Raw genomic sequence first — 13,562 nt, 5'->3', positions numbered from 1 at the left:
GTCCATTCCCTCCCCCTCTCTTTTATTTTTTTTTTTTTTAAAAAAAAGCCAATAACGTAACACTTCACCTAGTTGTAGCCCCCAGAGTCTGAGCATGGCTTTGTTTGGGCAGTGATACATGTTTATGTCTGGAGTAGATAAACCAACTCTATCAGGTAACTGATGCTCTGAWGACATGTACTTAAAGGCAGAAATTGCTGAAGTTAACAATTTCATTCAAACAATRGTAACAGGACTTGATACAAGCGTTAGTTGGTTTTGTTTGTTTGTTTTAGGGTGGACATCAGTATGACTACACAGYCTGAACTCATTGAAATAAACTGCACCCAAAAGGTGCAGAAAAAATTACTGAATATATACAAAACAGAAGAAAAGTCAGTGATCACTCAACAGAAGGCTCCTCTCCTGTTTTCTATGTTGCTCACTTTTCRAAAAGTGAAAAATCCAATGCAGAAGCAAGTTCTGCAGAACTTGGAAGTAGCCTTTGGTCTGAAGGTGCAGGAACTTCTCCCGCACAGGACCAAATATTCTTGATTTTCCTAACAGTAACAGCCCTGCTCTTATCGTGGCCACAGCCTGTGAACGTTGTCCTGACAAGGTCCTCCAACCATGCCATATCAACCATGCTGCTGCAATGATATACGGGTGACCACAAATTTCATTCAGGTTGATTGGATCTGGTGGTGGTTACTCCTTTTCTCTCTTTTGTGAAATATTTCATGGATTGAAAGAATAAAGCAYAAAGTACTATTTGCACTCTCCCTGGTACATCCTGGTTAAGGTTTGGKGTTGGGGGCTTTTGTTTGCCTTGTTTTTTTTTTTAAAAAAAAGCAGCATTTGCTCCTACACCTCTGTCTAGCTATGCTTTACATAGTTTGTCTATATCATACCTCAAGGAGTTAACTTGAGAAACATCTCAACTCCATTTKCATTTACTACTATGCTCCTACAATACATCGGATGCCGTCTCCAACAACTTCTTATGCCATGCATATTATGGAGCTTCTCTAGTCAAAAACTGGGTGGTTTGGGTTGCATATACATGTATATACACGTATAGAAGCATAGTGGTTTACCCTACAAGCTTGTATCTTTTCTGCTGTTCATTATCATCCCCATGTATCTTCCAGCATCTTTGCTTTCAAAACACAGTAAGTTCATGTTGGTCTGGGGAAAAATAAACAAAATTTGAGGCTTGGTACAAACTCAAAAATTGTGATCAAACTATATAGTTAGTAAATTGTTTGTCTAAATCTTTCATGTATGATGAAAGATTATTATCATAATTCATTAGCAAATTACAGACTTTGTAATGCAGGCAGTCACAAATTTGGCTTTGTATCAATCATTTTAGACCAGCTGGGTAGAAATTAACACAACTCTGGGATACATAAAATGAAGTGCTCTTTCATTTTTAATTCACTGAAAACTTTGAAGAAAAAAAAAAGAAAGCGCTTTCAAAAATGTCAATTTTCCCTGACTTTTGTAAGTCCTCCCATTTCACTGTAGAAATATAGATGTACAGATATACAGAGTTTATATAGTTTAGTAACACAGTAACTCTTTAATCAAAATAAATATAATGTATATTTAAAAGGAAAAGCAGTGAAGCTTAAAAAGAAGAAAGAAAATCCCTTTCTTTCATTGCGTGAGGCAGTCACACGTTAGCCATCACCAGAATTATTAAATAAACCTAAAAACTAATAGCTTAGCTACTCACGAGATACAATATTGTCAAAGATCCTGCCCTGAGCTTTTCCAGTCTAATAAGATGTTCTTGTACAAAAATGCTTGTTTTGATTACGTCTACCCTGCTTGAGCCACAAGGCCATGTATAGTGACAGCTGCATTTGGGAGCAACTTAAAACAAATTTTATCTTAGTGGCACCTAATCCAGCAACTGGTACAAGCAGCATGGTAAAGTCAGTGTCAAAATTAAACAATGCAGGCTTTTCTAGGAACAGATGCTTTTGCCTGCAGCTGTAAAAACCTTAAAACAATCCTATACCCCACTGTCTGGTCACGCAACTATCACAAAGCAAGGCATAAATTTTGCCACTTATTGCAAATGTTTGCCGAGAGCTTCTACAAGCCTTTTTAAAAACAGTAACAGGGATTTATTAAGGGTGATTATGAGGCCATTTTATCCTCTAAATGAGTGCAAGACTCTTCAACTTATGCCCATGATTCTAGGTACAAATACAAAAGAATAACTTTTTAAGTTCACATTTTACACAGGAACATAACWGAAAATTTTTAAGAAATGGTTTTTCTAAAGAGATAGCAAACAGTTTCACCCAGATGCTATAGACTGCATAGCAACAAACATTATTAAATCACATTTGAAATCACAAACGAGTATTTTCTTTGCATAGCAGTTATGGAATGATTTAGTGYTGTCCTGTAATTATCCTGTTTATATCTAAGATACTGCAGACTATTTCAGTGCCACATCTCCACCAAGACTGTTAAATATATGCACCACCTTAACCTTCCAGAGAGCAAATTCTTGCTTTTTTTCCTATTAAATACACACATTAAGATTCTCTAAATCTAAATATAAACTGTATCTTACTGAAAAAACTCTATAACCACAGGAATAGAAGTAAATCATCAGTTCACAATGAAGTGGGCAATTTATAAAGTCAAGAATCTAGCAGTGTTCCACGTGAACGTAAGGGTTTCTAGACTAGCTTAAGTATTTACATTGATAGCACCAATATGATTTACATAGGKACAATATTTTCAAGTATTTTCTCACTAAGCAAGCACTCTAAAATTGTGAAGTGTTTCCTTTCTTACTCAAGTTAAAAAAAAAAGAAAAGAAAAAAAAAAAAACTTTTCCAGAACAACAGTTCATTAGCACCTCACTATTTATAAGTATAATTGGGTTGTTTGATGAGAAAACATGAGAGAACACTGTGCCTACTATAATTTGCACAAATACAAATTTCATTGTTTGAAAACAAGTCAGCAATCCAACGGCTGTTATTGTTTGTTTTTGGTTTTGTTTCTCTTTTTGTTTTTTTTAGGAAAAGTGTATATTGTGCAATAATAGGGGTGATCATTATACAGTTAACATAAGGAAGAAAGGTTAACTTATGCTCTACTACACTCATTTACAACCAGCAAATTATTTTTAATTGTGAAAAATGCTACCATTTAGTTTTTCATTTATGACTCAACTAAATCCAGTTTACACAGACAGCAGTGCTGTGCTATTTAGCCACAGAATACTGCTTTCCCACCTTAAATGGACAAGAGCTAGGAACATAACTGTTTAATACGTTCATAAAGCTGCTTACGTTTTCTTGTCATTTCATGCTAACACCTTTTTAATAGCTAGCATTACGACAGAAGCTTTGCACAAAAATTCTTCACTTCTGAAAGTAAAAGAGCAAAAATTCAAAATCAGAATACTGAGTTATGGATTTAACTGCAGTTAAAAAAATAAAAAGCAGGGTYCTAATTTAGGTCTTGATCCCCAAAAACCTTAACCTCAAATTACACGAAGAGAGCCATCCCATTCGACATGATTACTTTGAAAATAAGGACAGCTCACATGATTGAGCATTCATGGAGCWGAAGCTGCAACCAAAATTATAACAATGACTCCTCATTACTTTCAAATTCAAATAAATTGATCCTTATCAAATCCAGCCTACATTTATGGAGYGTGATAAAGATAGGGAGAAAAGGAAGAAAGAAAGAAAGAAGGGAAGATATAAACATCCACAYAAACTACAAGCACTGACAAATCGAAAGCTAACAGATGTGTGACTTCTAATTAGTTATAATAATCTGTGCTTCAATGCTACTGGAACATGCTTCGCCTTCCTTTGGAAATTAAACAGCTTCCTTTGGAGTTTTAATCTCTCTGTGTGCTTCTAAATTTATACAAGACGAAAAACCTGCTTTCAGTAAATTTTAGATATCTACAGTGATAACTGTATGAAAGGAAAATATTAAATTATAATTATCCTAAACAGACACAGTCTTGTGAAACTAACCCTACATTCATATGAAAATACAAAGCATTGACTATAATGAATTTGATTCATCCTTGGACACAAAGCTTTACCACAGTAAACTCAGTCAACTGTTGCTCTTGCTTTTATATTCATAGTACTTAAATAGCGCACTTTAAAACAAAAAAAACTCCAATTGGCTTTTCATACATCCACCCTCCCCAAAAATAACGCACTTGAAAAACCCAAATGATATGAAAAGGCTTCAAGGCCTCTTTTCTCCTTTTCACAGCACTTTTTTTTTTATTTCTGTTTGCAGTAATCTGCCTTTCACTTTCTCATTGCTACAGAACAAACGAGGAGGCTCAGCACTTTGAAAAGGGGGCTCAGTGTGTAATGGGTCCACTAGAATTAATTTAGTTGCACCAAATCCATTGAGCAGCGAGGTTTTTTTCTCTTCTCAAATCATTTTGAGTCGGACGCAGCCCCCAGCCTTTGTAATTCTAGTAAAGCACTTAAAGTGCACAGTAGGTGTTCATCAGGACCATCTGGTCAAAAGCAAAACAAGCTGCTGATTTTGCCTTTGAATAGAATGAAGCAAGTGTGAATTAGTCTCTTCAATTAGCACTATTACAACCTGTCAAGTGCATATTGTAAAACAGGATTATTACAGTATTGGTCACCAGTGCAATTATTTACTCTCTGCCTTTTCTTGCATATAAAAATGTCCATGTTTACTAGTTTTTGATAACTGAAGATCATTTCTTTAATGATATGCACGTCCAAACCCACCAAAAACAAATTACAGGTTATGAAACATATTCTCTCAGGAATATATTAAGCTTCATAATTAATAGARATGTAAAAGACTGCCCTTTATCTCTTATTGCTGTTTCTGTTGCATTGAAAAAAATAATGGTTATATATCTTTTCCTGTTCAATTACTTAGAAATAGAACTATCTTCACAGTCAGATAGTTAGGTATCTTAAAAGGCAAATCAAGCTATCACTTTTGAACAAGTACATAATATCTATTTTCTCTTTATTTCCCAAGGAACTTTCTTTCCATACAATTTTTAACACATGACCACTTACAAAAAGTTAATCTCCCCCCCACACACACCCCCAGCGGATAYGTCTTGGTTTAACAATATGCTATTTTTCTTTCTTAAAATGGGCAAAAAAAAAATCAAGTTTATTTAGCTTTTTTAAAAAAGGTTTTTGCCTCCTTGTTTAAAAAGTTGAAACCTAGCTTGCTAGACGGTACTCATTTATTACTGTAGAACACTGAGGCTATTACAGTAACAGATGTCTAAATTATATATGTTATTGTAACTACACACTATAAATTGAATATAATTGTTACGTGATAAATTTCTTTGAAAAGTAAAACTTTCAGTTTTCACAAAAATAATCTAAGGAGCCTGAGTACATTCATTATACCAACCACACTTATTAGCTTTTTCGATACTACAAGAATAATTGACCAACAGTACAGAATATCTGTGCACTTCCTATCAAATATTAAAATGGAATATTAGTTACTGATTTTTATTAGCATAAGAATAGGTTTTTTTAGCTACCTAAATAAAGCAGATAAAGTCACAATATAACACAACTGTTTCCAAAACTGTTATATACGTACAATATTTGGATATGTTGATACTCTAATGTCTCTCAAGCATATCCTATTGCAATTACTTAGCCACAATGTTTAAGAGATGAATATTATTATATACACATTTCATATTCCCATGCTGATGTCCGACCTTTATTATGGGTGATCTCACTCGACAATAAYTGGCTTGAAAATATTTGTACAAAAGCCAAAAGTCAAATCTGAAAAATGTGCAAAACCTTCTTCAGTTGAATTATTTTTTCTGTGTGCTGAAAAGAGTTCATCTATCCACATACATTTATGTATTACCATTTTCTAGGCCGTTTCTGCCTGTGTTTATACATTTTGGTTTTGTATCTTCTTCCACATTCATCCACTTATCAAAAAAGTTTTTAAAAATTCTGCAAAAAGGACTTCAAATTATCAGCAGTTCTCTGTCCACCCAGAATTTATACTTTATCCCATCCCCGAGCAGTTCTATGTATAACTAGTTCCTCCTCCTGCCTGTAGTGCTATTGGATACATTGCTTTTCATATTCCATCTTAGTCAGTAATTCTATAGGGAACAAAGAACAAACATACTACCTATCACAGGTGACGGGGACGGTAAGAAGCTAGCCTCTGATTACTTTAATTGGCTAAAGGAATCGACTAAAGAGCACATGCAGCTATGCAAAGGCAGACAGTATTCAGGAATCCATCTTCTCTGCACAGATTTTATGTTTTACTAGGAATTATATAGTACCTTGTATATATGCTTTATCTAGTATCCTCAACTCAGAACTCTAGTAGTTACCAAAAATACATATATATTTCTTCATATCATATAAATGCATATATACATATATATACACACATATATACATACATACATATAAATACATACACACACATATATCTTCAAGGCTCTCAGGGTTCCTGCCTATTTAACTTGTCCACCCTTTAACAGCCACAGCTTGTGTACACTGGGTACTGCTGTAATCCTGCCCACAGAAATCACAAAAAAGGCTTCAAAGACTAAACCATCAGTAAAATAGGCAAATGCAAACTCCTTATTTTTAATGGAGGTAACCAGTTTGTTAAAGTTTTCTGAATTTTTTTTCCCCGCATGTCACTTAAAGTAACAAGAAGTGCGAAGCATCTTATTGTGATTAAAAAAGGACAGCTTTCTAAATTCCAAATTCAGAAAGTTTTTCACAGCTTATTTATACTGTGCCTACTCCAGAATGAGAACGTAAAGTTTCTTTTCAGGAAAATATTTAAGCATTGCCATCTCTGAAAATAATTTAAAAAATAAAATAAAATAAAAAACTCGTCTTTCGTCTCTGAAGTAACATAACTACAGCTCGCAAAAATGAGAAGCAGAAGAAACGCTCATTCCTAGTATATAACACAACCAGAACAGTTAGAAAACAAATGATGTTGAAACTGGCTAAGTCTTATAAATTTCAGCACGTATCTCCTAAAATCAAGACTAAAAAACTCTCTCACCTCAACTTGCAACTAGTGAGAGCCTCTACTAATTATCAGAGTAGAACAAAGAGCAAGTATTCAGACTGAAAAYTCCTCGTAATCTTTTAAGTATTAGCACTTCAGTTTGTTAGAACTGTCCTTATTTAACCACACAGTACACTGGAAATGTATTAATTTACAGTCTCCAGACTGGCACAAAACCTACTCATTCCAGTTTAAAATGCGGATCATGGAAAAAAGTAATCAMGATTTTTTTTCCTCCCAGAACAGTATCTGCCCAGAATTAATTTAATACTGCAATTTTACAAGAACAAACAGATGTCAGAAAATTGTGACATAGATTAATTTGCAATTGAGGCCAACATGTTATCATCAACTTTCCAAGTTAACAACGCATCTACGCAATTTGCAAAAAAAACCCCRAACAAACAAAAAAACCTAACACCCAGAATTTTTGGAAAATTTGTGTTYCATTTTTTATTTCATTTCTGAAGATTCTTTATAGGTTGCAGATCCTACATCACTATAACTGATAGTAAGTTATAGTTTAATTGAAAAAGTGCAAACAGCTGAAGATGTCGACAAAACATGATAAAAGTACTTTTGTGTACCACCCAAAACCCAGCTATGGAATTAATACAAGACAATTTGGGGAATCAGATCTCAGCACTATGGTTTAGGCTTCTCTCTGCTAGCTAATTTTCTGCAGGATTGTATTCCATACCACAACAGGATTTTTTTTTTTAAATAACAGTTCATCCAAATATCATTCGAAGTATACAATCTAAACAAAGCAAGAAGAAAACAGAACTGAAGCAACAGTAGTTTATTAAAGCACAGCAGATAGCTCACTGGATTTCACATTAAACCATTGCAAAATATTTATGAGAGCTCTGTAAGTTTTTTTGTTGTTGTTGCTGCTGGAAACATTTGTAAAATAAATATTTTTTATTCCTTAAAATTTGCTGCACTAATAATAATAACAAACCAAACAACTGGCCCTGAAGAGACAGTTGCACTCAACTGTGGCAAGCAATGGAACATTTCTAGAATTTTAAATATTTCTTTTAATAATTGATGTAGTCATTTTGAATCTTTCTGCATAGGATATAACATGTGAGTAGATTGCATTAACACTGCTTAAACATTTCAACTTGTCAGTATGGCCAACTCGATTTCTGAAATATTTGCAGTATTTTCCCATCGAAACAGTAATAAAGGTAGAATAAATATATGCCACTGCTTTATAATCACTGAACATTAATGAATATTTTATGTCTTTTTAAATCTCCCTGTTTAATTTAAAAGGGTGAAATTAAGTCTCCTCCCTGCAATATGCCAATTATCTGTAAATCAAACAATAACTTGGCCATTATACTCCTTTTTGTTAATATACCAGAAGCTAATTTGAAAACACTGAACGGCATTTATAGGTAATAATTGAATAGTCCTTCCTGCCCTCTTGTGGCTGGCAACTGCAACTTGCATAAAGCTTTTCCACTGTTACAAAAATACACCAGAAGGAAAGTAAACTATTAATTTGTAAAAGTGTGAACAAGAGAGTGAATAAAAATTGTAACACTCTCTGGAGAGGAACGACACAGGGAGAGAGAAGAAACAAACATATTACTGATTCCTCCAAACCACACGAAGCAACTAGAGTCATCGATCATTTGTTACAATGCTCACTCTATGCTAAAAGAAAAAAAAATAAATTAAAAAGCCATTAGGGAGTTAACACACAAAACAGTGCTTGTTTTCTATAATTAGACAAGTGTTCGCCATCCCTTTTAGGTCCGCCAAGTCCCCAGTGCTTTCAGCGAGACTTTGTACAGACAGAYGTGTTCACCTGTTCAGCATCAACTGCAGCAAGAAGGTCCAGAGATTTTTTTTCCATTTTAGCTTCTGAKCCTAGTAATTTTATATGCCGTATTGGATGTAATATTTAGATATAAGAGATAAAGGCAAAGAAAGGTTTGATGCTAGGACTGATTTGGTTACAGGTGGTAGGGTTTGGGTATTTGGTCTAGGGTCGTTTTTGCTTTCAGTAGTTTAAGGGGGAAAATAATTCACTTGTTTTTAAATTAAGTTAACTTCGTATGTGACACGTTGACTATAACCTGTAACTACCAACAAATAAGATGACTTCAGTGCACACAGAGATAGCCTAAATTCCCACACACTGTACCACTTTTCTGGTTCCTTTAAGATTCTCCAGTAAAATAGTAATTGATATAGCACATGTAAAAATAAGTAGGCAATACGTACACATTTTCTTTTAGCATCTCACAATTTAAAAATTGAAAAAACAGTGCAATTATGATTATTTTCATAAGTCTGCAAATTATTTTTARTTTTTAAAAAGTCAGATCTCAGCCCCTCAGAAAACACTCAAACACAGTTGTGTCAGTTTATTTATATTAAAAAGTAACAGTTCAAAAAAAAAAAAAACACAAAATAGTTTAAAAAGAAAAACCAACTGTTTGCACAGAGCAAAACCAGAATTTAGATCTTAAGAACAACAGGGTTCGTGATGAAAATAGTTAATGTCCATTTTTCATTGTTGTGTTGGCTATTGCTCCTACAGCTAGTATCATGGAACTTAAAATAATCCTATTTACAATGTCACCATATCACAGGAAAGATTTCAGTAATATCTATTCAACTGTGAAAGACTGACTGAGAGAAGTGTCAGATCAATAGCAAACATATATTTAATTTGAAAAGYAAACATTTATTCTTAATATTTTGTAACGTGAATTCTGAAAATTCACATTTCTAGATTGTTTGTCGTGTTTCTTCAGGTTTCATAAAGCCCCCACATTAGCTGCTTGCATGGAAAATAAAAATCTGAAACACTAGACATACCGTGAAGCATTGAACAACAATATTTTGGTTTTGTTTAGAAAGGCGTTAAGAAGAACTACACACAAGGGCTGCTTGTTCTAAACTCGGAGGGTCCAGATTCATGAAAGAGACATTTATTCCTACAGGAGTTACTTCTGCTAAAGTTTAACATGCTCTAGGTGACCCTGCTGAGCAGGGAGGTTGGACTAGATGATCTCCAGAGGTCCCTTCCAACCTTACCGATTCTATGATTCTATGAAGTTCTCTCCAACACCACCCCTTGCTGGCCACTCCACAGAACCGCACCGACACCGTCATACAAAGAAACCAGTTGGCTCCCAAGCCAGTAAGAATTACAGCACTGCAAGAGCAACCAGTAATGGTAGAGGTGCTTAAAAAACAGAGCTGGTTAAAAGATAGCAAGGCAGTGGAACCTTCAAGGGACTTAAAAATAAAATGGATCTGAGTAACCACCCTTCCTTAACACTCTTCAGTAACTCAAAGAACACTGCTCATATATGCTGCTATTGCAATTAAAAAGAAACATCTTTTCTGTATGCTAGCTAATTTTTTTTTAGGAAAGCCTTTTTTAGGTCAAGTGCTTTAATCAATTTATAGCAATCTTGATGATCCAAGTTGATTAAAACAAAAACTGAGCAATAAAATACTTTCCAACAAGATCATGTAAGCCCTCTTTAGCAGAGTTGCCGTTAGCTATAATGAGCTACATTTATTTTTCAGCTGTGAAACGGAACTCACCTCCTGAATGGTACTGCTTCCTGAGAAGTTGAGGTTGTACTCCCGCTGGACTTCTCGATGGGTGACAATCAGCATGAAATTTTGATTTAATGACTCCTGCAGGGCCCTGAAATGGTTGAAAGAAAAACAAGAAAATCAGAGATAAGCATGTTGTAGCTTGTTTTACAGATAGATGCAAAAACCCCAGGGTACCCTAAACCCTACATGGACAAGTCCAGGCACAAATTATCATCTCTCTTTTCACTCTCAAATGCAAGAAAACATGCTGAGAATGACTGAAGGCCATTCTTGAACCCCTTCCTTAATGAGGTGACTGCAGCCTTTAAAGCTCTTCTAATRTTAAGTATTTTCAAAGTTGAGAGAGTCACATTATCATCACAAATATCAGGTGTATTTAGCACTCACAACGCCATTAATACCAGGCTTGTAAGCATATTGATGACCAGACAAAATATCAAGCCACAGGGCACATGAAAAACTGATGGTAAGCAGAACAAAGCAAAGCATGCTCTTACTTCTCTGGGGTTACCTGCAGCATAAATCAAATGGAAATGCTTCRTTCAAAGCACAAACTCAGCTAGTTAGAACGGGGAAACTAACCACAAAGTTTCTCACGTGGGTGTTGAGCATTCAGAGAAATATGTTCTGCTCAATATTTTTTTTTAAATATGCATTAAAATATCTTTAATAACTTCCACTGAGGGGAAAAAAAATCTTAAGACACAGACTAAACAGGTCAACTATATGTTTATGTTGTCACATAAAACTCATTCTTTTGTGATTTTCCTGGTAACAAGAAATCTAGAGGTTAGAAAAGCATCCTGCTTACTTAATTGGAAACAAAATTAAACAACTATCTACTTTTCAAAAGAGAAATAAGGACTTGTATTACAAATAGGTCTGTTACAGCTGTGTACAGTCTTATATATAGCCTCCAAAATGYGACAACATTATAGCACAGCTTGCTACCTTCCTAAAACTTACACAAACATGACCTGTTTACTGGCATATGGAAAATAAATTCAGTTTATTCTTTCTTTTTTAATACATGCTCATACAAGAAAGAAATTTCTTTTTTTCCTTTAGAACTTCACTGCTGCAATCTACTGCTTCACTTCAATACTGTTTCTTCAAGCAAGAAAGGACAAATTCTGTTTGGACCTACTATGCAGATGAACACAGCTGCATCTTAACTTACAAGGAGTCAAGAAAGACTGTTGGACTATTTGAGTCCAGATATATTGTTTTTTCTTCTGCTAGAATTACTGGTCTGCAGTTTTGGTACTCAGATGGTAAGGAACCGATGCAATACTCACTGGATGCTTTAGTAAAGGATGCACCATTTGTTTTAACACCTCAAAGATTACCTTATAAAAACAGCTTCACTCAGCAACATAATATAGATTGTGACATCTTAAACATARTAATCACATACTACAAAACAAACCACAAAGTGCTATTTCTCGTGTTTTATATTTTTGTAATGCAGAAGATAAAGTTTATTCATTGTTAATGCTAAGAATGTTCAAATATATGACAGACACTATATATACAGCTGAAATAAGTCATCCATGCTTAATGTGAAGTTAACCGTGCTTGTCTCAAACTCTAAYAACAGACTAGAAAAATTTTTAAATAATTAACAATCCCTCTAAGGACAAAAGTCAACTATATTTTTTCAAGTATGTATTTTAATTCCCACACTGAAATGCAGCTGTTGTGGCTAGACTGTAAAATTGTGATTTCAAATATTTAAACACTTTCTTATGCATCTTCATTACCAAAACTAGGATAATATTGAAATTTTAAAGTAAAAATCCGTGTTATATCTGTAATCTTTTTGTCCTCAAGAGGATCAAGTCCAGTAGGTTACATGATTTGCTATGATCATTTTTACTTTTTTKCAAGTAGTGGAGTTTTAGTATCATCTCTTCTTTGAATAAACATTCTTCTACGTATTTCTCTGGTAAAATGGACTTAAAAAGAAAAAGATAAAAAAAAAAAAGAAATCACAACCTGCCCCCACCATTCTACGACCAATACTACCGCTCTGTTCTGCAAAAGATGAGGAAGCCACTCCTGAAAACCTGAGTAACACTCTGGACTACAATATTTCAGGCCGCAAAGACTGATTTTTACATGAGACAACAATCAGATGTCTCTCAGTTTTCAAGGAAAACATCTCAGAAAACAGGAGCAACAGTGAGGTTGCAGGGATGTTGCAGGTAACAGAAATGCAAGCAACTGGTTATGGAAATCAAATTAAACAAGAAGGGAATTTGAATGGAGATGCAGCACAAAATATTCCCTTCTCTGAGAACAAGCAGATTCTCAGTATATATTCAGAGCCAAACAGAATCAAAGACTTGGCTAAAAATAAGGGTATCTAAAAAATCTTGGAAATTTTGTTTTTTGAAGTTGTTGGCTATTAAAGGATACGACCGATTATTCATCTTTTCTTCAGAAAGATAATGAGGAATGCATGCAGGATAAAATTTATATAGAGATACATGGTCAACTGACCCAATCCTTTGAGCTCCTATATCAAAACTCTGTATTGCCCGAGAGCCGCAGGGCAGGAACCACACCGCTTGGGAAGCCAAGGGGAGGAGGAGCGGCTGGTGCATGAGATGGGCAGTGTATGCCCAGAGCTTCCTAGGCAGAGCAACTCTCCTCCRCCCCATAAGGAGGATTTTAACATGCAGCTGGTCAACCAGTGATGCCTGGCTCATCAACTCCCAAATTCATTTCCTCCAACAACCAGGGATTTGGATTATCCCAATGTCTTTATGCCAACAAAACTCCGCCTCCAGAGCATATATTGCCTTAAAATCGTATTTACAACTATTAAAGCAATCATCAAATAAACAAAACAAAAGTATGTAAAGGAGACTCTT

General features: G+C 34.7%; 1 protein-coding gene across 1 annotated transcript in view; it reads right to left on the bottom strand.

Moving 5' to 3' along the window:
• Positions 1-13,562, bottom strand: part of FAF1 (Fas associated factor 1) — a 173,630-nt gene that overhangs the window by 109,386 nt on the left and 50,682 nt on the right. The window contains exon 7 of the mRNA XM_085308055.1: positions 10,666-10,771. Coding sequence (XP_085164181.1) covers positions 10,666-10,771 — 106 coding nt within the window. The remainder of the gene's footprint in view (positions 1-10,665; positions 10,772-13,562) is intronic.

This window comes from Rhea americana, unplaced genomic scaffold (assembly GCF_003343005.1).
Source record: "Rhea americana isolate MKP2758 unplaced genomic scaffold, rheAme1 scaffold_27, whole genome shotgun sequence".
NCBI classification, from domain to species: Eukaryota; Metazoa; Chordata; class Aves; order Rheiformes; family Rheidae; genus Rhea; species Rhea americana.
Note: the sequence above shows the minus strand (reverse complement) of the source record. Positions and strands in the feature narration are given on the sequence as shown.